This window comes from Diaphorina citri, unplaced genomic scaffold (genome assembly GCF_000475195.1).
Source record: "Diaphorina citri unplaced genomic scaffold, Diaci psyllid genome assembly version 1.1 scaffold627, whole genome shotgun sequence".
Classification (NCBI taxonomy): Eukaryota; Metazoa; Arthropoda; class Insecta; order Hemiptera; family Psyllidae; genus Diaphorina; species Diaphorina citri.
The window spans coordinates 135105-161628 of record NW_007378060.1 but is presented as its reverse complement, the minus strand read 5'-3'; the positions used below and the strand labels follow the sequence as shown (position 1 = coordinate 161628).

At 36.9% G+C, this 26524-nt stretch overlaps 1 protein-coding gene across 1 annotated transcript; it reads right to left on the bottom strand.

Annotated features, from left to right (window-relative positions):
* Positions 1-198: 198 nt before the first annotated feature.
* On the bottom strand, positions 199-25943 carry LOC113468030 (calmodulin). Its single transcript, XM_026824654.1, has 3 exons — positions 25919-25943; positions 25262-25618; positions 199-759 (listed from the first exon to the last, which is right to left on the bottom strand). Exons 1-3 carry the CDS (start codon positions 25941-25943, stop codon positions 731-733), a joined length of 411 nt encoding a protein of 136 aa, XP_026680455.1. The 3' UTR covers positions 199-730.
* Positions 25944-26524: the final 581 nt, after the last annotated feature.

Below are 26524 nucleotides of genomic sequence, written 5' to 3'. Positions count from 1 at the left end.
TTTTTTTTACAAGAAAATTGCTTAATCGTGTGAAAATATAGACTTCCCACTCTTCCATCATAATGTAGCAAGACAAGACTAGCTTGTACAGTGTGCATTGAAGAATGGTTTCAGTTTGTCTTTTCTTCAAGTGAAAAGTAGTCTTCTGAGCTTCAAGTTTTTTAAACAAAATCTTTGGAATATTAACCAATATTTTTCCGTTTATATTCAACTGTTGGCAACAGAAGAAAAATAGTTAATGGAATTAAGTGTCCCAAAGTTTGTCTACTTTTTGTAAAGGAAAAAAAATCGCAATGCAGATGAAAGCAAATTGCGAAAGATTGTGCAATACAAGATCTTTTTTATTTGGCTATTTCTCCGAGGTGCAAACGAATGTTGGAAACACAGTGTCTTTTCTTGGCACATTTTACAAACTTTACACTTTTTCTCGATAGTTATGAGGTTGACTGTTTTGTTTTGTGATTTAGAAAATTACGAAAAGGGCCAACATAAACTTGAAGAATATACAATACATATAATTGTTTTTTATTTGCTTAAGAAATGAATATCAAACAAAAAATAAACGTGAGAGTTTGTGTGTGTGACAAAAGGTGACAGACATTGAGGAAGCAAAGTAATACACAACATTGATATCAGAAGTCAGCATTTAAATTTTTAAGTTTTGCCTTCTATATCATACATTTTTTCTTCTTTCTTTTATATAAGATTTTCATAGTTTCTTTTAAACACTTCACTTTGAGGTCATCATAGTAACGAATTCTGAAAAGAAAAGAAAAACAAACAAAGGGATTAGAGACACACAAAAAAAGAATAGAATTAATACCACAAAAACTTTAAAAAATCTCTATTTTTCGAGAAAAACTTTACTCAAACTTTGTAACCTTGAATCTAAAGTGAGCTTGCAAAGAAAACCAACATAGTTTCAAAGTGTAATAAATATCTAAAGATCTGCTTATGAGACCCGGGCTACACTACGTTAACAAAAAAATTTGCTTTCCGAAAAAAAGATTTCACTTTCTACAAAAACTTTCAGTTATACAAAACTGTTTTCCCAACTTCCTATCAAACACGGGCCAAAGTGTCACCAGAGAACTGAAGAGGCTACCAGCAAAGATAGAAAAAAATATACTGCATTGCAGTAAAATATGTAATAATTATCTATCGAACGGGTATACGTCCATCGTATGAACGTGTGGAAGTGCTGATACATAACTGTATGGGAAACAGTTAACATAATATAGAACACGACAAAATGGGATGGCCCCATTGAGGGGTACGGACCAAAATATGAAGAACCCTACGGACCAAAATATGAAGAAAATATTAATAAAATAGAAAATTCAGTGGCCCAGACAGATATCCACTTTTTTCTATCGTTCAATTGCCATGTCACTTTTAAAAAATAATGTTGTATCCCTAAAGTGAGCTTGCAAAGAAAACCAACATAGTTTCAAAGTGTAATAAATATCTAAAGATCTGCTTATGAGACCCGGGCTACACTACGAAGATTAAAGATATCATTAGCACAGTTTACATTCTGACCTGTCCATCTGAACCAAGTTCTTAACCTCACACAGTATAACGCTCTTGTTTTACTCGTATTACCCTAGTTATCGTAATTCAACAAACACAAGCTGCTGTGTACAAAAACTATACCATATGAAGTACCAATATTGTTCCGAGATAAAATAATGCATTTTTATAATAATAGTAAAAAAGTCATTTCTCTTATCTTGACTTTTTTGTTAACATTTGACCCCTTCTTCATCCTGCTAGATCCCCGTTTTTCCGAGAAAACATGTCGGCAAAGCTTTTGTCAACGTTTTACGATCGTCTGAGAAATGGTGGAATTTCACCCCTAAATTCTAACCTTATGAAATCGTATAACTTTGTCACCCCTTCCCAAAACCGCAGGAAATGGAAAAACTGCGATTGTTCCAATACAGGTCGCAAATTTTTCCAGCTTTCGAAGTTCTTGAAAAAGATTTGGAGCAATTAATCGAATAACTTAGGATGTTCAGGATATTTCATTTTGTCTTTGGCATTTGTGGTCAAAGATGTCCGTCTGAAGAGGCCAATTTAAAATGGATTGTGACCACGTTTCATCTCGAATAAAGTTAGAATGGTAATGTAATAAGAAAATACCAGTTTCTATTGCTATTCAAAGTGGAAAATCTAGGGAACAATCTACCATTTCCCTTTTTCAAACAACAATAGACAAGATTCGCAGTTAGCCGACAAATTGTGTCTACTCGTATAATTCTTTTTGACCTTCTGTTCTTCTCAAATTTTGAGTCCATTTCTCTTAACAATCCCAACAAGTTTTTAGTCGTTCTCAGGTATTAGGAATGAAAACTAAATACAAATGGGCAGCCCAGTAATAATTACCATCGATTTTTTTCCATTTTGACACGACCAGAGCTCATTTAATTTCGCAGTCATACCCATTGCAGATTAGGGGGGGATTGGGAATGGGGAATTAGGGGGTGTAGGGAACAGGGGACGGTAGGGGAAAAACCCACATTTGTGCGTGATACAATATTCAATTCAGGTTAGTTCATTTTCCCTGCATCACAGAAACTGTCCGCGTCCCTTTCAAGCCCCAGAATATATATTATTGAGAGATAAAGCACATGCGAATAATTTTCCCATAAACGGAACTGATAACCAAATTTTCTTATAACCAAAGCAGAAACCAAAGTATCTCACTATTGTGGTAATTAGATATTTTTCCTCCATAACTTTTCTTTTGTGACAGCATGATTTATTCCAAATGTTGGTAAGGAATACCTCTTTATAGCATACTTTTACTGCTTATTATTCCAAAAAATCTTATTTTATCCATGTCTTATGAAGACTATTTAGTGACTGAAAAGCTCCCACAACAAAACAAGTACCTGTAACTTACCACTTACAGCGACAAAATAATGTTCCTGTAAAGTCAAATTTTTTATAGCTCTCAAAGTGACCACTTCAAGTGAAAATAGCCGTGTTGGAAAAAAAGCATGTCCAAAATGAAGGTCATTTCATGTCACTCTAACTAAACATACTTTGTCGGCGTGTGTACAAGAAAAAAAGGCTCCCCTCCCTTGGCCTCATTAACCCGACATTTCACAGTTCAGGTTTTGCCTGAATTAACCCTTTGAAACCTGTAAAATGTCAATCTGTTGTACTAAGTAGGTTTACAAAACTTTGGTTAGACTACAGGGTTAAGGGGACTTTTTAGAACTGCTCTTCTCAGTTTTACCACTTTCCTGTCTCACATTGACTGGGCAGATTACGAGTATGTTGGGGAAAGGGATATTAAGGTGTAAAAAAACGACGTAGATGACATTTAATTGAAACCCAGAGTATGTGGGGAAAGGGATATTAAGGTGTAAAAAAACGACGTAGATGACATTTAATTGAAACCCAGGGTTCTGACGTTCCTTGGCCTCATTAACCCGACATTTCACAGTTCAGGTTTTGCCTGAATTAACCCTTTGAAACCTGTAAAATGTCAATCTGTTGTACTAGGTTTACAAAACTTTGGTTAGACTACAGGGTTAAGGGGACTTTTTAGAACTGCTCTACTCAGTTTTACCACTTTCCTGTCTCACATTGACTGGGCAGATTACGAGTATGTTGGGGAAAGGGATATTAAGGTGTAAAAAAACGACGTAGATGACATTTAATTGAAACCCAGGGTTCTGACGTTTTTTTTTTTCCACACAGAAAATATAAATGGAAAGGAAATTTTTCATTATAATTTGTGTTGTTTTTATGAATGAGGTCTAGGTCATACTGATTATGTCTCCTTGTTTCTCGTTATTTCAGAATAGTAAAACACATTTTTCGTGTGATCCGCAGTACCTAGCACATACAATGTAGATACCTATACTGTAGCTAAAGGGAAATAAAGGGGGTGTGAGAATTTTCGGCTCTTTTATCCGGCTTTTTAAACGTTTTTTCCTCTCTACCTCCCTATGTAATTTCCCAGAAAAAATTAACGAATTAAATTATTTAACATTCGAGAAATCACATTGATATTTAACAGGCTTTTGAATAAATAAAATTTAACAAGATTTTTGCTAAGACCAGACTGTAGTCGCACAATGCCAACATACATATTGCATAAAAGCAATTGAAGAAAAAGAACTCTCGAAAAGATTTCGACAAACAAACTCCCTCTGACTTTTGGAACGCATTTGACATTGTTGAACTTTCTTACACTCGAGCTTTTTTTCCACGAAAACTACCTAAAGTACTACGACTTGTGAGAAATAAAAATAGGAAAACACTTAAGGGAAGAGAAACGTGATTTCTGCTTTTCCAGGAAGAGACGGAAGGTTTCATCAAGGTTTTGCTCTAGGAGAAATTCTCCCGCCCTAAATCTCGTCACCTTGACAAACCTTCTTTTTACTTTTATAGAGATCTCAAGTTAGCTGAATACATGTGTAAAAGACGTTTAATAGACACAAAATAGAGATCTCCAGTTAGCTGAAACCATGTGTAAAATACGTTTAATAGACGCAAACATGGTAGAGTTGCCTACTTGGAAAATAATGTTCTCGAACTTCGTAATAACAACTATCTCTAATGAATACAATTAGTCCCAACATATTTGGACAGTTTCCGAAACAATAGGACGAGTCCTTACAAATACACAAACCCTCCTCTTCCATGTCCTATACTATTTGTCCTCCTCGACTCCTCCAGCTACCCCATCCACCATTGGTCTCTTGTGGAATCTTCTAGCTTTGTTTTCTTCTTTATTATACTTTACGTTGTTATTTTTCCTTTCTCTCTCTTCTCCGTTCTGCATTCTATATTTTTAATGTAATACTTAAAGGTGAATTATCTTGTTTATCCTGCTGAGATAGGACTGAAATGCCAATTTAAAAATTCAGTCTAACAAAGGTCATATTTGACATTTTAAGGATTGTCTTTTTTTGCATCACATGTACCACACTACTATATCATGTCCAACCAAAAAATTATACTATTCAAAAAAATTTGCTTTCCGAAAAAAAGATTTCACTTTCTACAAAAACTTTCAGTTATACAAAACTGTTTTCCCAACTTCCTATCAAACGCGGGCCAAAGTGTCACCAGAGAACTGAAGAGACTACCAGCAAAGATAGAAAAAATATACTGCATTGCAGTAAAATATGTAATAATTATCTATCGAACGGGTATACGTCCATCGTATGAACGTGTGGAAGTGCTGATACATAACTGTATGGGAAACAGTTAACATAATATAGAACACGACAAAATGGGATGGCCCCATTGAGGGGTACGGACCAAAATATGAAGAACCCTACGGACCAAAATATGAAGAAAATATTAATAAAATAGAAAATTCAGTGGCCCAGAAAGATATCCACTTTTTTCTATCGTTCAATTCCCATGTCACTTTTAAAAAATAATGTTGTATCCTACGTGATGTATTAAAACCACTTTTAACAATAGTAAAATCATACATAAATCTATTTAACTATGAGCCAAAGCCCCCCCCAATAAAAAAAACCCACCTTTTAGAAATCACTAACTTGTGGGTACAAAGGGAACTTTCCAACGTGTTATCTCAAATGCAACAGCTTCTAATTAGGCTGTCAGTCGAACAAATTTCTAAGCCGATAAGTCTCGTATGTTGGCTATCCCTGACAATCAACAAGTAGCCTTGCCCAACATTTTTGGAAGCTTTACGAGTACAGTTGGAAATTATAGGTTTTATTAAACCTAGGTGCTCGTTTATTATTATTTTTTTTCATAACCTATATGAGTTAACACTACTTTTCGACTGAATTCAAAGAATCTTTTCATGTATTATTCATTTCCTATGTAGGTTCTGGTAAACACTTCAGAAGCCTGTTCTTTCAGTCACTCTGCAAGTCTTTACCCTGGAAAATGAACTCATTTCAACCTGTATTGAATGAAATGAACAGGAGCGATTTTGAAATTGCAGAATTCAAAGCCAAAACTGCATGAAAATGCTCCCAGTTTTGAACGAAATATCACTCGTTTTTAATCGTCTTATAGCCGGTTGAAAATAACTGTCTTGGGCAAAAATCCCGCCTTTCGACAGTTTTGTACTAGGCCCATTCGTAATTCGTACTTCGTAGAAGCTTAACCCATCCATTCCCCCTACACCTAAGCCTCGGATTGAGCTTTTTGTGTACGGCGTAAAGTACTAGGCCCATTGTTCCTGAATGATTCGCAGAAACTACTGAATGATTCGCAGAAAAGCGCCCTTTAAACGGCGCGGCGCTCTTTGGTACACATTACACATTCCATATTTACATAAAGGCTTAAAACAATTTAATTAACTTATCACATTGTCATGTATGATAATTCAATTATGCGACCTGCAGTGCATACAATGTAATTCAGAATCAATTACGAGTCGAGTGTACTTGTCTCTATTCTACTTCAGAAATAGACTACAGGGTAAAGAGACTTTCTAGTCTCATTCGAGCAGGATAAACAAGGTATATTCTATTTATTCAGCATAATGCCTCTAAAGTATGCTCTTCTAAAGACGCGCGACGGAGGTAAAGGTAATTTTCAGTCTTATTTTAGCAATAAAAAACAAAAGTATGTTCTATTTTATGTATGATAACGTGCCTGAATTATGTACATTGACGGTAACACACGAATAATTCATGTCACAATTATGTATAGCACTTTATTAATACTATCGAGGTAGGACAGGTAGTTCCATTACTTCCACAGCTAGTCCCATTATGAGTAACTTTAGCCGTTCATATCTCATTACTTCATTTCCATTCATGACATTACTTGTATTCTTTTTGTTCGATTCATGACAGATCTATCAAACGAGACTTTTCAGAGTATGCTCTTTTAAAGACGCGCGACGGAGGTAAAGGTAATTTTCAGTCTTATTTTAGCAATAAAAAACAAAAGTATGTTCTATTTTATGTATGATAACGTGCCTGAATTATGTACATTGACGGTAACACACGAATAATTCATGTCACAATTATGTATAGTACTTTATTAGCCGTTCATATCTCATTACTTCATTTCCATTCATGACATTACTTGTATTCTTTTTGTTCAACTCATGACAGATCTATCAAACGAGACTTTTCAGAAAGCACTTCACTGTAATAAATAAATGGAAATTGATTGTGTGCTCTTCATTTATGCGGTTTTAACTGCGAGCATTAAACAATCACGAATAAAAACCTCGGTAAAATAAAAGCTGACACCTACAGTTTTTTCTAACAATTTTTAAAATTCCATCTCTTTTCCTTTTAATACTTCATTCAAAACCATTTTTTTCCCTTCATTTTTCAGTTCTATTTTCGCGTTCCTCTAACTTTCCAATCTGTTTAGCGTTGAAAGCTTTCGAGAAGTCAAGTTTAGTGACCGTAAAAAAAAAGTATTTATTGCGTGAACATTTGAAACAACACAGTTTAAGCTTTCAAAGGATTCCTCACTCGAGTTCTTTTAGAAGCCCCGGATCTCATTTCGACTCTCAGAGTATTACAGACCTTGTTTATTGTACTCGAATAAGACTGAAAAAGTTTCTTTACCCGGATAGAACTCGAAAGTTCCTTCACCCCACACACAAAAAAGTTACTTTATGAGTTTAATAACCGGGTATAGAGTCTCATGTTAACTTTAAACAAACGTTGGTCTACTCGAATTTTAGGGCGTTTTCAGGTCAAAAAAGTACTTTTTGACGAATTAGACGATCCAAAATGGATTTCAATATGAGATATTAAACCGAGAAAAAGGTCCCAAAAATTGACTCAAGTGTGTACAAATTCAACGTGAGATTTTTAAGGAAAATAACTTCAGTAGGACCTACAGAAAAGGAGAAAAATCTGGTATGAACATCACACGACTTTCCTTATCCTATTAAATTATGCTTATTTGAGTGTTTTTTTTTTACCTTACTTTTTACAATATCTCTAATCGATTAGTCGGTATACCTGAAAACCGCCAAAAAACGGTCGACAACCGCCAAAAAGCGGTCAAAATACCGCCAACCGCTTTGACACAGATAATTTAAACCCACAGAAAAAAAAAAAAAAATATATCTGGTGTGAACATCACACGACTTTCCTTATCCTATTAAATTATGCTTATTTAGTGTTTTTTTTAACTTACTTTTTACAATATCTCTAACCGATTAGTCGGTATACCTGAAAACCGCCATAAAACGGTCGACAACCGCCAAAAGACGGTCGACAACCGCCAAAAAGCGGTCAAAATACCGCCAACCGCTTGGCAGTTCTATTTTCGCGTTCCTCTAACTTTCCAATCTGTTTAGCGTTGAAAGCTTTCGAGAAGTCAAGTTTAGTGACCGTAAAAAAAAAAGTATTTATTGCGTGAACATTTGAAACAACACAGTCTAAGCTTTCAAAGGATTCCTCACTCGAGTTCTTTTAGAAGCCCTGGATCTCATTTCGACTCTCAGAGTATTACAGACCTTGTTTATTGTACTCGAATAAGACTGAAAAAGTTTCTTTACACGGATAGAACTTGAAAGTTCCTTCACCCCACACACAAAAAAGTTACTTTATGAGTTTAATAACCGGGTATAGAGTCTCATGTTAACTTTAAACAAACGTTGGTCTATTTTAGGGCGTTTTCAGGTCAAAAAAAGTACTTTTTGACGAATTAAACGATCCAAAATGGATTTCAATATGAGATATTAAACCGAGAAAAAGGTCCCAAAAATTGACTCAAGTGTGTACAAAGTCAAGGTGAGATTTTTAAGGAAAATACTGTCAGTACACAGCACATTTTCAGTTTGCTGCAGCATTCTTACGCCCTTGCAGCAGGGAAATGCTGTCAGTATGACCTCTAAAATATGTCAGGTTGATAATAAGAAGTTACGAACAGAGAGGAGGAGGAGGAGGAGGAGAGAGAAAAAGGGGAAGATTAATAAGGGAAACACATACAAGAAAGGGAGGGAGGGAGACAGGAGAGAGGGGGAGGGAGAGAGACGAAAAATTGCCTGGCTGTGAAGAGGTTGCTAAAGATTCTCTCTCCCTGTTTCAAAAAATTGAAAGAATTTTCGTAATAATGCTCAAAGGAAGATGGCAAGATATATGGAGAGAACGTGAGAGTTGCGTCTTTTCAGGAGGTTTTTTCCTCTTTTTTTTTCATTAAATTAGTCTTAGTCTTGGTCTTAAAGTGTTTGAGAGACAACTCAGACTAATCCCACAAACCACGTTTCATCTCGAATAAAGTTAGAATGGTAATGTAATAAGAAAATACCAGTTTCTATTGCTATTCAAAGTGGAAAATCTAGGGAGCAATCTACCATTTCCCTTTTTCAAACAACAATAGACAAGATTCTCAGTTAGCAGACAAATTGTGTCTACTCGTATAATTCTTTTTCACCTTCTGTTCTTCTCAAATTTTGAGTCCATTTCTCTTAACAATCCCCAACAAGTTGTTAGTCGTTCTCAGGTATTAGGAATGAAAACTAAATACAAATGAGTAGCCCAGTAATAATTACCATCGATTTTTTTTCCATTTTGACACGACCAGAGCTCATTTAATTTCGCAGTCATACCCATTGCAGATTAGGGGGGGGATTGGGAATGGGGAATTAGGGGGTGTAGGGAACAGGGGACGGTAGGGGAAAAACCCACATTTGTGCGTGATACAATATTTAATTCAGGTTAGTTCATTTTCCCTGCATCACAGAAACTGTCCGCGTCCCTTTCAAGCCCCAGAATAATATATTATTGAGAGATAAAGCACATGCGAATAATTTTCCCATAAACAGAACTGATAACCAAATTTTCTTATAACCAAAGCAGAAACCAAAGTATCTCACTATTGTGGTAATTAGATATTTTTCCTCCATAACTTTTCTTTTGTGACAGCATGATTTATTCCAAATGTTGGTAAGGAATACCTCTTTATAGCATACTTTTACTGCTTATTATTCCAAAAAATCTTATTTTATCCATGTCTTATGAAGACTATTTAGTGACTGAAAAGCTCCCACAACAAAACATCAAAGTACCTGTAACTGACCACTTACAGCGACAAAATAATGTTCCTGTAAAAGTCAATAGCCTAGTAGTTCATTGAACTGAACTGGCCCATAAAAAGGGCCCCTGATGGTCCAATGGGGCCCAATATTTAATCAGGACATTTTTTTATATATATGTTGAATATGTCTATCAAAATTGTTCGACTGTTCTTGTTTTGGTGAAACAATTAAAGAGACCAAAAAATGGTCTCTGTCAAAAATTGAAATCAAACCCAGCTGAGATTCGAACAGAAAGAACTATAAACATAATAGTTTAAGCATCGGATACGTCGCTAAGAAATACTAATAAGATACTAGATACATAGGGTATGAAGTGTGAATTTTCAAATGAAATTACTGTCACCCCAGGGAGTATATCAAGGATAGGAAAATTTCAGTCTCATTTAAACGTCACCAATCAAAGACTTTCTTGGATTTAGATTTTAGACGTTTGCATCTTGCACTTTTTTTATATTTTCATTAAGACAAATGCATTCGGGAATACAGACAACTTTTGTTTCAATGCAATTTTATTAAGATCTCGTGTACCTACATGTATAATGGAATTTTGAAAGGATGTTAGGATAGGTGCGTCTACAAATTTTACATGATTGGAACTGAAAACTTTATTATTCACTTCATCCTAAATTGACATAATGCCTATTACCCAGACAAGGATAATACGATTTTTATTTTATGAGCTGTGGTAGCAGAAATTTCCGAACGTACTGTATTTGCTCTACTGCCCAAACAAGGGATACTACGATATTCATTATTCAATGAGAGTTGTGGTAGCAGAAATTTTCGAACGTACTGTACTTGCTGTGATACCCATGTTACGTCGTATTGCAAATCTAGGTGGTGTGTAGGACTGTAGGTTGACTGTGTGGTGAGTTTGATAGGACTTCTGGTACTCTCATTTTACGCTGTACGTGTACCACCTTCTGATTTGATATCAAATACAGGGACCTATGATAAGTCGATATTTGAGAGGCTTTATTGAAGGGTGATACGCGTCACCCGCGGTCAAACTAACCACGTGCAACGTTGCTCAACATCGAGGAACTGTTGCATTCAACATCACAAACCCACTGGCTTCATTTTCATCACACTTAAAACGTCCCATTATGAAAACTAATTAGCACCTTAGATCTTTTTTAAGACGTCTAGCAACAAGGAGAATACAAAGTGTGAATTATCATAGCCAAAGGTCAAAAAGTTTCCCGAGATCTTAAAACGAGACTTTGAACTTCTCATCTGAAATTAAGATGAGAAAAATAATTGTCTGACAAGAGATGGCGGGATCAAAGACTCGAGCGTCAACACTCGCCGGAAAGACAATAATTAGCTCATCTGATGGAAATGTCAAGGAAAAACTTTTGGACTTAATCTTCAGGAGATGGGAAAGTTGGTTAAAAGAGCAATTTGAAGTTTTGACCTCTCTTGTCTGATGTTATTTAGCTACCTACTCTTCGGTCATGCTTTTCCTTTATAGCTTAATTAATTAATTAATTAACACGCGTATCAACCTCAGTGGTGTAATAAATGGCCTGGTGGGCTTTACATCTGGAGTTAGGTGGTTCGAGTCCAATTCAAGTATTGAATTTTAGTCTCATGTGAATCCCTAATAGTGAATCAGCCGAAGAACGGCATTTGTGACAAGCTTAACAGAATATTCTTCACTCTAATAGTGAATCAGCCGAAGAACGGCATTTGTGACAAGCTTAACAGAATATTCTTCACTCACAAGTGACCTCATTCCAATGATCAGTATGTCACTAATTAAAGCTATAAACTTACTCCAAACCAATTCAATCAAAACACGAGCAGGTTTGAGAAAAAAGGGCCACCTTTACAATGGAAAAACAGAAAATGGCTTTTCTAGAGCTCTAGAAAATTGAATGCCCATTTTACAATCTGAATGTCAAGTCCAGTCAACCACAAGGTTTAACGAAGGGTATATTTCGAATATTTCGATCCGCAGATTGTTATTACATTTACCTCTCCATCGATATTCAAAATTCCGTAGTTAAGTGACTGTAAAACTTTCAAATTAGTCACAAGTTGAACCCAGTAAGCCAGAAGTAAGTTATGACTCATTCTTCTTTCAAGCACACCTTAATGTACTTGACTAAAATCGGCTAAATACAAAAGTTTCCCTCTAACAAGACTTATCTGTTCAATCTAAACTCCCGGATTTACTAAAAGAGTCGGTCACAAGTTCAAATAAGTCTGTTTGACAGTTCGATAAAATTGTGAGTTCCGAAACAAAGCAGCCTATCGACCATTTCCCAAATTTTGCAGAAGAAATGGAGAGACAGAAAAGGTGAGTTTGAAACTGTCGCATTATCTCCTAAACTGTATACAGAACCATGTCATTTGTGGCGTTCTCTCAAGTTACACTCTCTTTCCTTTCCAAAATCTTTTCATTAGTAGAAAATCCCACTTGGAATTAAATAGAAGCAATAAAAATCAATCTCATTCTAAATTTGACAAAAAAAGTCAATAGGCAATTTCCTTTCTAAAGCGTCAATATGCACCAACGACAAGCAAGATTCCATGCTGCCAACAAGAAGTACGGACGGACATGCGGACAAGCTTGCTTTTAATTAGGTGCTGCGGAATAGTTACATGCTTTTAATTAGTAGGAAATTATACATAACGATGTCGTCTAGAGGTTTTAACACCTTGAGTGTCACACAGTTCAAGAGGAGATCGTGTGAAATTTGTTACGTTTATGGTATCGGGGGAAATTCAAGTTCCAGTCGTAATCTTGTTTAGACTGCGGGAGTAAAGGGACTTTTCCGTCTCATTCTGGCGGAATAAACAAGGCATATTATATTCTATTTAGATAGTCGATATCTGTAGGATTCATAGTAGCTTGACCCATTCTTTAGGGCTGTTTGCCCCTACACCTAAGCCTCGGTGTGGGCTTCTTGTGTATGAAATCTGCAGGACTGGCAGTCCGACTACTTCGAGCTAGGACAGTAAAACGAATGGAACAAATACAGTAAAGGGGCCATTTCTAGCAAATTATTCCGTACAATCGGACGTCACAAGTGTTAATGCCCCCAGAGAATCTGCACGTTCAACCCAGAGGGTCACAGTGACATTCAAGTTGGCCAAGATGGACTCTCTGCCATCGTTTGGCCAACAAAGTAAACAAGACCAAGTTAGCCTGGCATTTTGTTCAAACAAAACGGTAGACAAAGCCCCGTGAGACTCGGGACAAGAAGTATGTTGACACAGATAATTTAAACCCACAGAAAAAAAAAAAAAATATATCTGGTGTGAACATCACACGACTTTCCTTATCCTATTAAATTATGCTTATTTGAGTGTTTTTTTTTTACCTTACTTTTTACAATATCTCTACTAACCGTTTAGTCGGTATAGCTGAAAACTGCAAAAAAACGGTCGAAATCTGTCCAAAACCGGTCAAAATACCGCCAAGCGCAGCAACCATCTCAACCAAACGTTTTGTGTTGCATTTTTGTCACATTTGACATCTACATACCAAATTTCAAGTCTCTAGCTCTTACTGTTCTCGAGATATTTTGTTTACAGACAGACACGGACCAATGGCTGAAACTTTGGATTTAGGCTCTAGGGACCTCAAAACGTGTTTTGGCACTAAAAACTGACCATCGAAAATTTGACCCGATTACATTACTTTCCTTCCTATAGGATAAGGAAAGTAAAAAGGACAAGACTTCATTAAATATTTCCACCTTTTCCCCTTTTACTTTTACTCCTTTTTTTCCGATTCCGAAGAAAATTGTTCGCCACCAACAGGCATATCTCACGCAATCATAATTTTTTTCTCTTACATTTTTCAAAATACATTCAAATTAAGGTTAGTTCGTTAGGGGAGGAAAGTGACATGGTGCCCCAATTATTCAAATTCTACTAACAAAGTGGTGTGAAAATTTCAACCTGCCATTTTTGAAAATCCAAGATCTAAGTGCCTTGTGCTGCCTTCTCTAAAAGTGGACGTCTAATGGCGTTTGTGTGTTTACAGTTGAATCTCTACATAAATGGCCTCAGAAGCATTGTCAGGTGTCAAGACATACGTACTCATAAATTGTCAACTTTGAAGAGCACAAGTTAACATAGGTAGATAAAGTACAAGTTAATTTATACGGACACATTTGTGTGATTTTGAAGACAGCTCTTTGGAGTGTAGAAAGAAAAGTGAACAGTCCATAGAACGAAGAATGAAGGTTTAGAAATGTCCAAAAGTGTGTACAAGACAAAGCCGCGGAAAGCAAGACACCTAATTGCTTTACCAATGTGCACCCTCCCTCATTCTTCTTCGTATGGACAGTTCAAAGTGTTAAAGTGTGATTGATATGAAGTGGTGTATAGTGCAGTTTATAGTCAGAATAGCGACGTGTCTTCTCAATCATAAGTTTTCCCAGACTAATACATAATTCATTCCACGCGGTCCCCCGGATCCATAGTCAGAATAGCGACGTGTCTTCTCAATCATAAGTTTTCCCAGACTAATACATAATTCATTCCACGCGGTCCCCCGGATCCAATAAATAACATGACGGGAAAACACACCGCAATCCTGGCATTCCACTAGTTTTATGTTACCAAACCATATCATACGTAACATTACTCGTTTCCTTGTTTTCTTACCTAAGCGCAAAGCAAGATATTTAAATTAAATTTCCAGAGGGATTACTCGGTGTGTCTCGTTTTTATTTTATATGGTTTTACGTTTTCTTTTTAGCACCTTTCCCTTTTTTCGATGAAAGTTTCTTTTCTTCAGCTTCAATTTTTATTCGTGAGATGCGATTTACTACATGCGCGTAATACTCTACTCGTTTCCTTGTTTTCTTACCTAAGCGCAAAGCAAGATATTTAAATTAAATTTCCAGAGGGATTACTCGGTGTGTCTCGTTTTTATTCTATATGGTTTTACGTTTTCTTTTTAGCACCTTTCCCTTTTTTCGATGAAAGTTTCTTTTCTTCTGCTTCAATTTTTATTCGTGAGATGCGATTTACTACATGCGCGTAATACTCTGAATGTAAAAACATACAAGAAAACACAGATAGAGATTCAGATGTACAGAGGCTAAAAAAAGGTAACATTGTTAGACATGAAGGCACTGGGAGGGCTGAGTAATGTAATTCGATTGAAGATATAATTGAAAATAAAATTGCGGAACGCTTCCATCCTAAGGAAAGGAGAGCTGTATTCGACACAAAAATAAATTGAAGTTACAATTCTCCAACTTGAAAAGCTCTGACAGGAGTCCCCTTTTCTCAACAAGGACAAACTTCTTTCCCAAGTATTTACTGGTCAGAGAAAACACTTCTGACAAAAAGAGAGGATCTTGAAGTTTGAAGTACAACTCGATTATTGAGATATTGGGAAAAATCCTACAATGCTGCAGTGAGCACCAAAGTTGTGATATAATAACACAAAGAAACTGCATTTATTTACTGGTCAGAGAAAACACTTCTGACAAAAAGAGAGGATCTTGAAGTTTGAAGTACAACTTAAAGAGGAAAATACCATTATGAATCAGAAAACAAAAATTACAAGATGACGATCAGACGTTGTTCTCTTCTTTATTCGAATCACAGAGTAAAGAAGAACCTTGAATTTGTCTTGTGATTCTACTACTCAATGAGCTAAAACTTCAAGAATGAATCACTCGCTAAATATTAGAACGAAATGAAATTCGCCCATAGGGAAACGCCAGACTCTGCTTATACGGAGTTTTTCAATGTGGAACACCTACAAGAAATTTCTGTTTCAGGATATAAGCAGGATGCAAAACCGCTTATCTTGCGGTTTTCAATCTAATTCTAATGAAAATTAACTTTAATTACTTACTGTCTTCTAATAAAACCACACAACTTTTTTCTCAGATCTCCCTTTTGATAGCGTGAGAGGAAGAAAGGGAGGGAGAGGTGAGCTGTTATTAAGCTCGCGGCTTAACGAACACGAGAAACGGAAAAGGTTAAAATGGGGGGACAAGAGTGGAAATGACCCAACGGAGATGGAGAACAAGCTGGGCCCGTCCCTCCGGGAATTTTTCAGCCCGTAGTTTATTCGATCGTTATTAGAGAAAATCAGTACCTAGGTATGTACCTACCTAATTTGTTTAATATTCAGTTTATCAATATAATGTTGAAGTCACCCATCTATTTATTGGCCTTTAATTTGATATATAGGTCGACCAGGGTTGGATAAGTCCTTTTATGGGGACAGACAGACGACACCGAAGCGAATACAATAGTCCGTCCCTTATACCTTTTTTTTTATTACTATCGTAATAATAAAGGAAGGACGGACTAAAAAGAGGGAAAGAGAAAGGGAAGGAGAGAGAAAGAGAAAGGAGGAAGAGTGGAAATGACCCAACAGAGAAGGAGAGAGGAGAGGAGGTAGAAAGGGAGCAGTAAAGGAAGAGGGAAAGAGGGGGGGGGGTTAAAATGGACGGAAAGGGAAATAGAAGGAGAGAGGGAAGGAAAAGGGGCAAAGAAAGAGAGAGAAGGGAAAAAGAGAGATAGGAAGAAGGGAAAAAGGCGGGAGAAGAGGAAGAGAAATGAGATGATTTCCCTTTTATAGCCACCTCTAGCTACCCATAAGTAACCCACGTGTATGTCTATCTAACGATCACAAGTTTACGAGGAGAAAACAATTTAACTTCTAACCGGGTCCGAATGGCCGGAGTAAATTAAATTAGGCGGAAAGGGAAATAGAAGGAGAGAGGGAAGGAAAAGGGGCAAAGAAAGAGAGAGAAGGGAAAAAGAGAGATAGGAAGAAGGGAAAAAGACGGGAGAAGAGGAAGAGAAATGAGATCATTTCCCTTTTATAGCCACCTCTAGCTACCCATAAGTAACCCACGTGTAAGTCTATCTAACGATCACAAGTTTACGAGGAGAAAACAATTTAACTTCTAACCGGGTCCGAATGGCCCGAGTAAATTAAATTAGAAGGAAAAGCAATACCGGCCTTCCTTGGGTCTTGTAATAATGTTGCTCTTGTAATCTTGGAAGACGCTTCCTTTTTTTTAACGGTGTAATTTCATACTAAATAGTCGTAACCTTGTTAATAATGTTGCTCTTGTAATCTTGGAAGACGCTTCCTTTTTTTTAACGGTGTAATTTCATACTAAATAGTCGTAACCTTGTTTTTTTCTCCTTCTATTTTTATGAGGAAGTTAACGAGTTCTAGAGAGAAAGAGAGGAGGGAGAGAGAGGATCGAGGAAGGGAGGGAGAGGGAAAAAAGAGGGGTACACAGTAGAGGTAACTATTTATGACTTGCAAGAGAGAAAAAAGAGAGGGATAGAAAAAGAGAGAAGAGGAGAAATAAGGAGCATAGGCAACTCTTTATTACTGCTTTTATTTCGTCATCTAGAAGAGTCGTTTTCTGGAGGAAACTCAAGACACAAGTTGACTCTTGGGAAAACAGGCAAAGGAGCATAGGCAACTCTTTATTACTGCTTTTATTTCGTCATCTAGAAGAGTCGTTTTCTGGAGGAAACTCAAGACACAAGTTGACTATTGGGAAAACAGGCATATTAGTCAACTAGTCTCATTCTTCAAATCCCGCAAGTTCTGTTTATTGCGAAAAACAGCTCGGGTCTCTGGGGAATAAAAAAAAAACGTTTATCCCAGTCCAATTACATCAAGCGATAACTATTCCTCAATTTAAAAAGCTGAAGGCTCCTTCACATATGTCTCGTAAATGTCACATCATGTCTAACTATATCAACACCACGAATGACGTCATCATAAACCCACGCAATCAAATTTACGGGAAAGTTTTCCATGTCCCCCTGTCCCCCCTCAGGGGTTCAGTTTTGTAACACAAAAATTTAGAAACGTCGCGTCGCATTGTTTCGAGGTGTGCATTTGAAAAGCTTATTTGCCTTTTTACCTATATTCTCTACCCTAAGTAAGGAAAGTACAGAAGAACCCTGATTTTATGAACTAATGGTCCCACCATGGGTCCTACATATTTTGTAGGTATATTTCATTAGATTTTTCTATTGAACAGCTACATAGCTGCTCCCAATTTTGTCTGAGTGCCTGGTAAATATAAAGTAGGTATGCAACGTGCTGTAATTTGTTCACATGAGAGTTTTATAATGACCTATGTACATTGTACCTAGGTACTTATAGGCAAGGAGCTTATAGGTATAATGTTCTTATAATATAAGATTAGTCCTATTTTCCATCTCGTAGAGTACCTACCAGCTTATTACCCCCTTTTGATCAAACTTCAAGTTCTTTTTTAATTTTTATTTGATATTTTGTTTTTAAATTTGTTCAGAAAGTATTTGCACAACAGAGTTATTCCTCCAGTAAAGTTTCGTTCCTTCTTCTGAAATGTTGAGGATTTAAACAAATGAACACCCAACAAAATGAAGCAAAATTGTAAAGTTGCTACAAAACGATAATGATGCGAAAAACTGCCCGCATTAAGTAGTTTCATCTAATTCTTTCAAACCAATGTCTTGCCCTGATTTTGTGAAGATCCCAAAACCGAGCCTGGAGTTGTGCATATCATGAACAAATCAAACTTCAAGTTCTTTTTTAATTTTTATTTGATATTTTGTTTTTAAATTTGTTCAGAAAGTATTTGCACAACAGAATTATTCCTCCAGTAAAGTTTCGTTCCTTCTTCTGAAATGTTGAGGAATTTAACCAAATGAACACCCAACAAAATGAAGCAAAATTGTAAAGTTGCTACAAAACGATAATGATGCGAAAAACTGACCGCATTAAGTGGTTTCATCTAATTCTTTCAAACCTATGTCTTGCCCTGATTTTGTGAAGATCCCAAAACCGAGCCTGGAGTTGTACATTTCATGAACAATACAGGCAATACTATTTCTGACTCATGCATAATATTAGTCAACTAGTCTCATTCTTCAAATCCCGCAAGTTCTATTTATTGCGAAAAACAGCTCGGGTCTCTGGGGAATAAAAAAAAAAACGTTTATCCCAGTCCAATTACATCAAGCGATAACTATTTCTCCATGTTTCTTCTCATAACATGTATCAGATGTCATAGCTTTTTTTCCTTGGCATGACATGAAATTATTACCAGGGCAGAGAGCGGAATGAGAAGTATGTGACCCTCATAACTTTTCTTCTTCTTTCATTTAAAAATAATAAAGAAAATTTAGAAGCAAAAGAATTGTTCTTTTTTTCCGTCCTTCCTCTTCCCCCGCGAGGTTGAAATTCTTTTCGAATACCTCAGTTACGTGGATCCTCCTCCTGAAAGCAACTTTTGCACTTCGCATTACACAAATCGGTTTTTATGACGTTAAAATGACCTCACCATTTAATTTGGCCGATTACTAATGGTCTTAATCATGTAGATAATGTTTTCCAGTATGAAATTACACCATGGCCAAAATAGAAATTACATTAAAAAAGTTATTCATAGAAGAGACCCTTAAGCCATTTAGGAGAAGGAGAGAAATAATTATTTATACGAAGAGAAAGGGAGGGAGGGAGGGAGAGAGAGATCTGGGTAGGAAAAAATTGATTTTCAACCTCAAGCCAAGGTAATAGAGAGAAGAAAAAGTACACAAACTGAAACCATATTTCACCGCGTGGTAATTTTCAAACAAGTGTTTTTCAAAAGTGTTCAAACATTCAAATAATAACAACTCCCACAACACATGAGTTGGACTGATGACTCCATAGAGATTCTAATGTCTATTAGCTGTGAATGTTTCTCATTGGAAGCCATTATGAGCCCACTCAAAATAGGAAATAGCATAGCGACAGAACACCTGGATTTGAAAGCCGATATTTACTATCGCTAGAAACGCATGAGGGATTGGGAGTCTGGCGTGTTGGAAATGCAACCTTGTGGAAATAGACTGGATGTCGGTTACAGAAAATAGCGTACCCTGTTAGTAACATGTCCCAGTCAAATGCGCTTGGCTAAGTGGAACAAAAAAGTTAGAAGACGATTCTTTTTTTCGCTCCAGAATTTGCTGTGTAGATAGCATAAGGAATGCCCTTCCTACATTGCCAGAATGGGACTAGAAAATCCCTTTGCCCCACACTGGAATAGTAGAGTAGATGCAGAAATAGTTTCAGTCTAATCGAGTGGGAGAAGTTTCATACGTCATCGAGAAACTTTAATAAGCGCCTCCAACTTTCCAATTAACCTCTCAAATAGAACCCATCAATGGAAACCCATTTCCTCGAGATATTTGGATGATAAACTCCTTCCAATGTTCTTTTTGCCGAATAAAAAGTTGAGAAAGGTGAGCGAAACTCTATCGAGTGGGAGAAGTTTCATACGTCATCGAGAAACTTTAATAAGCGCCTCCAACTTTCCAATTAACCTCTCAAATAGAACCCATCAACGGAAACCCATTTCCTCAAGGTATTTGGATGATAAACTCCTTCCAATGTTCTTTTTGCCAAATAAAAAGTTAAGAAAGGTGAGCGAAACTCCAACATATCTTCATTTAACCTAGAGGGCGTTAACATGAGAAATTTACGATTAAAGCGCTCAGCTGAATGTTTTATTACACGCTTAACCCCTCAGGACGCCGCGTCACATAGTTTGTTTGAATTTTGTAGAGAAATAGGTGAAACAAAGGATGCGGGGACACGCTGATCCTTTACAGTATGAATATTAGATGAGGTGGTTTTCAAGGAATCGTTGAAAACTTTATTCGTCCTCGGCTCATAATAGAAATTTGAGAAATTGCGTTGAATGGAATGGATTCAAGCTTCAGTAATCAACTGAAATACATCACACAGACATTATCTAGAATTGAGAGAAACTTGGATGCTTTGATAAATTAGGGAGGCTCACAGGAAGCTCGTTTCCTTGAGAACTTTTCCTTTCATATTATCATCGTAATCAACTGAAATACATCACACAGACATTATCTAGAATTGAGAGAAACTTGGATGCTTTGATAAATTAGGGAGGCTCACAGGAAGCACGTTTCCTTGAGAACTTTTCCTTTCATATTATCATGAATGTCTCGTGTGAATTCTGCCAATATGTAACTTTTCAAACGGTTTAAAATTCAGGAGAAAAAGCGAAATCCCATATTCAGGAGAAAAAGCGAAATCCCATATTCGAAACGGGAAAAAAATATGAAAATATTCTGGTAGAAAGAACAAATATAATTAGGACAGGAGGAAGAAGAGGAGGAAAGACAAACATTATGAGAGGAAAACATTTCCTCGGAAACAACTTGTGGAGAACAGCAGCAATGTGACTGACTGAATATTTCAGCAAATATTGATTTGAAACAAACTTGATGGGACTTTAGCTCTAAGCAAAAAGGCAGGCCATGGGAGGATAGTCTGTATATCTAATTTCATCCGAACTTTCGAGTGTTTTTCAAATTATAGAAAGAATAATAAAATGTTTCTACCTTGGATATTCATGGTGGGGTAATTTTGTTCAACAAATCTACTTTTGGAGGGAGAACTTTCGTTTCTCCAGACTTAATAACGCACGTTTAATGAGATGTTCTTTGATTTAAGTTTCGTGTTGAATCAGAGTTGAGATTTTTCAAACTTATACACTAAGAAAGTATTAATGATGAAGTTCTCTTCTTTTACAGCTCTGTTTCTTTGGAAAATCCAAGGACAAAGCAAGATATAGAATTATAGGTAATACCACGGCTGGACCCAGTATACTTATACACTAAGAAAGTATTAATGATGAAGTTCTCTTCTTTTACAGCTCTGTTTCTTTGGAAAATCCAAGGACAAAGCAAGATATAGGATTATAGGTAATACCACGGCTGGACCCAGTATTAACACCAGCAGTAGACAAGTGACTGCATAGCTTAGCAGAAATATTGTGGCGCTGACAATTGTCATTATTTATTATAGTAAGGCATGAACATTGAAGAGACAAGCAAGGCATTGATCTATTTACAACACCAGAGTGTCTATTCAAATTTTCCTTGTTGGTGACTATACCTGTCTCCATTATGACATTGGGTTTGGGTTCTACGTCGCTTGCCTGTATGATAACATTGCCTTAAGAAGTTTCATCTCATATTATCGTCAGGGAAGATAATGCTCTTAACAAAATAGCATGTATGAAAGTTTCTCCTTTAACTTTGTTTAGGTATGTGTTTAGCATGTGAATTTCAACAAGATTTTCACTTCGAGGAATATTTTCAATCTATCACCCATTTCGGAGAGTATTACCTTCGGAAACATGGGATTTTAACAAGATTCTGCTGGACGGTAACTATCAAAACACAAAACATGCAAGAGAAATTTGATTTAGTTCCTACGTATAATGGAATGGGTAAAAGCTACTGGTCATGTAAAGCCTATTCATCTTTCGGAAAACATAAGCAAAGAGGAAGGAGATAGCAGAAGACCCAGGGAAAGTGTTCATTAGTGAATTTCTGTTCAATATGCCGTACACGTATGCAACGGCTCCAAAGCTGCAGTTTGTGTTAATTAATTCATCTCATGTAAACCTTTCGCTTTGTTCTGTGCTTTCAACATGCCAAAATCCTTCGAGAAAACATAGGACGTTCCAACCCACGCCACGGGAGATAGGCCGGTTTAATGCAATTTCCATTTTGCTTTAATACCTACCACGAAGATGCTCCTGGGCTAGAAAAAACTATACAAGCCATGAAGTTGTTTAACACACACAATAAACGAAAAGAACACGAAAATAAAATGATACGTTAAGACAAGACGGAAAAACGATGAAATAAAATACATAAAATAAAAATACGACAACGAAATCGAATGGAAGTAAGATGACATAAACCGACGAGCAATGAAAAACAAGAAAGCACCTAAATAATATTGAGAAAGTTCGAATTTTCTAATACGCTCGATACTAACTTGTACCTTCTGCATCATCAAGTCTTAATATTTTAATCCGGACAAGTTGCCTCATACAGTCTTAACATTCTACGATGACCAAGTAAAAAGAAATTCCATCTTGTTCATTCTCGTTAATTAGAAATACATTTTAGAACACACTCACTCCCCTCTTGCTTCTTAGAACGAAACCAAGTGTAATGTTCTTGGAAGAACTCTGTAAATTACTTTGGAAATGAAACTCAAAAGAACAACACGTACGTAAGAAATAAAAAAAATTGAGTTTTCTTTTCTGTCCACGTTTTTTGACTTCACATTTTGAAATCCCCTAGATTACGTTGTATTTTTCCAGAAAAGAAGAAAATGGTTGCAGAAAAAAATGTGAAACGAATAGTATGAGCGGTTTGTACGTACATGAGTTGTTAACAAGTACAGTTGGGAAATAATAGAAATATATTATCCGTCTGTTCGGAAATTGATAATAAAGAATATACGGTGGTTGAAGTAAATACTAAATAGTTGGGTGTATACAGAGTGATGTGGTCAAGCCATAGCCATTGTTTGTTTATTTTGATGAGAATTCAAAATTTTCTAAATAAAATGAAGTTGCCGATGCTCACCGCTCACCAGCGTGATGAATCAGCTAAGCAGTTTTCGAATAGGGAAGGGACAGGGGGGGGGGACTTGGTAAACAATTGTTCACTCCAATTGTACTACCTTCGCTGCCCGCTGCCACCTCGCTAACAATGGCCAATAAAATCATTTTCCAATTTATATGAGCCATTAATTATAAATAAAAATGTGCATAATCCGAGGTGGCGACCTTGACACCAAACTAACGTCCCGCTAAGCGGTCACATTTATGCCTCCCCTGTCTATAGGGAAATTCGATTACAATTCGTGGAACGATAAGTCAGATTACGATATAGTAAAATTACGAATGCAGGGTAATTGAAAGTGTGTGATTCCCCGCCCTAGTAAGAATAGTGTTCTCGTTTTGACTTTGATCTTTTCGTTTGTGTACGAGGCACATAGGACTGGGTTTTTTTTCGCTTAGACTGTGCTTTAGAGAGCTTGGTTTAGAATAAAATTCTTGTCCAAAATTTGACTTAAAATTCTTGTAGATTCGATTGAAAAGGTTTGCAGTAAGTGCTTTGATTTCCATTTGAGATTTCCTCATTTTCTAAGTTGGAAAATGGGGTTTTCCGGGCGTGTTTCAATTTCAATCCGTCACCAAATGCCCCATTTAACAAGTTGGAAAATGGGTTTTTCGGGTCAATCCGTCACCAAATGTCAAAACCGATTTTCTGTTCCACCCCGTACGTATCCGAGCGGTGTCTGTATAGATCGGGGTGCACAAGTCGCGTATATTACACATATGAAAGCCAACCAGGGAGGCAGAGAGGACGGGAGAGTGATGGAATACAACACGCATAGTTTTCACATAGGAATTACCTATATTGTATTTTCGGTGAACAATCTCGTCGGCGGCGAACAAATGGGACGCATACATCGTATCATATCCCATCTAATCATCTACCATCCCGATAATTATTTGCGGATCTTCAAATATGTGTTTCCCATTATGTGTACACAATAAATCGTATATACTAAAAAAAAAAAAATCTAATAGAAAGTGAAAAATTCTATGCCCTGTGTAAATCATACGAACGTTTGTCCATGTGTCCTATATAAAATACATTCCCTGCGCTCTCTCGTATCATCTTTGTAGTTTGTAGACACCGAATGTGTTTTCCATAATACTTCACGTTTTATGCCTCCAACATCAATGTTCCATGTTGCCCCGTATTCTCTTCCCAATTTTCGATGTGTATAAAACGATTTGATTATTTGTTTAAAGAGCAGGTGTTTGCTTTCCCAAAAACTACCCCGTTCGGACTCCCAACTGAAACCTTCCCGAGCACAACGCTCCATCAACGTGTACCACTGGGAGGGACTGTTAATCCCTTGATTAAAGGTCCCAACCTTTTATATGGTCCAAATAAAGGTCCATGCCAAATTTGGTGCTTTCCTGACGAAATGCAGCTTTTTTGACGTTAGGCCACCGACTAGTACACCCATATTTATGAACAAATATTCTTACTCTCAAGTCAGACCAAAGTGGATTTTGGTCAATCAGATGTTTGGAATTGATGCTTCAGTGCTGCTTGAGAGCCAGTAAAAAGGAGGGAATTTTTAATTGTGTTAAGCATACTTTAATGCTTGTCACAAATAACGTTCCCCAATTATTACACCGAGATAAATTTTATGACTTGACTCGGACTCGAACCTATTCCAGATCCAAAGTCCAAGGCGTTAACCACTGCACCAATGAGGTTGGCTGAGAGCTTCAGTGTTGCTTGAGAGCCACTATTTTGTTCACAAATATGGGTGGTAGTCCGTTCTGGCCCCGGATAACTACTTTCGCTCACCTTCATAGTTGACCTGGCCGTCTCCGTCGATGTCGGCCTCCCGGATCATCTCGTCGACCTCCTCATCGGTGAGCTTCTCGCCCAGATTGGTCATGACGTGCCTCAGCTCGGCGGCAGAAATGAACCCGTTCCCGTCCTTGTCGAACACGCGGAACGCTTCCCGGATCTCTTCCTCGCTGTCCGTGTCCTTCATTTTCCGCGCCATCATCGTGAGAAACTCGGGAAAGTCGATCGTGCCGTTGCCTGGGGAAGGAAAAAGAATTGAATCGGTCAGAAAATCGAAAATAATAACAATACGTTTAAAAAAATCGCAATTGTAAAATGCGGATAAAATATACCATGATATACGAAGAGTTCCTGAAAAGTACAAAAGTAATTAAAGAGGAACATAACGAAGTTGATATTGATGTCTGTAATAACTTGTAATAAGTTTTAGTCTTCTGCTGGGGTAAGGGGACACTTTGGTAAAATTACGTAGTCAGTCTAATTGTGAGAACATGTTAAATACCATCGCATTGTCTCTATTCGAACATGAAATTTAATCAAGGAAATGAACAAAATTGATTTGGTGTGATCAATTCTCGAATGTTCAATTGCAAACGAGATGACTGTAACGACGTCAGGTGATGCAATTTCACTATCCGGGATATACAGAGCTTGAAAACATCTTCACCGCTAACATAGCGGTTAAACCCTTGTTACTTTCATTTGACTCGGTGGTATTGGAATTAGAGAACTCGGTCTAACCAGAATCGAGATTGACTGACATGAACAGGACTGATGCACTGACCTTACGTTGATTTTCTACTTTAAAAAAGAAACTGTTTTTATCAAATCATAATTTAATAAAAACTACAGCATATTGCAAATTGGACTCAGATTCAGGGACGGCCGAAATGGAATTTCCTAACGTTAGATGCACAGAGGTAGGTCAGTTCAAAGCTAATTATATCAAAAGACATGTACACCCATATTTATGAACAAATATTCTTACTCTCAAGTCAGACCAAAGTGGATTTTGGTCAATCAGATGTTTGGAATTGATGCTTCAGTGCTGCTTGAGAGCCAGTAAAAAGGAGGGAATTTTTAATTGTGTTAAGCATACTTTAATGCTTGTCACAAATAACGTTCCCCAATTATTACACCGAGATAAATTTTATGACTTGACTCGGACTCGAACCTATTCCAGATCCAAAGTCCAAGGCGTTAACCACTGCACCAATGAGGTTGGCTGAGAGCTTCAGTGTTGCTTGAGAGCCACTA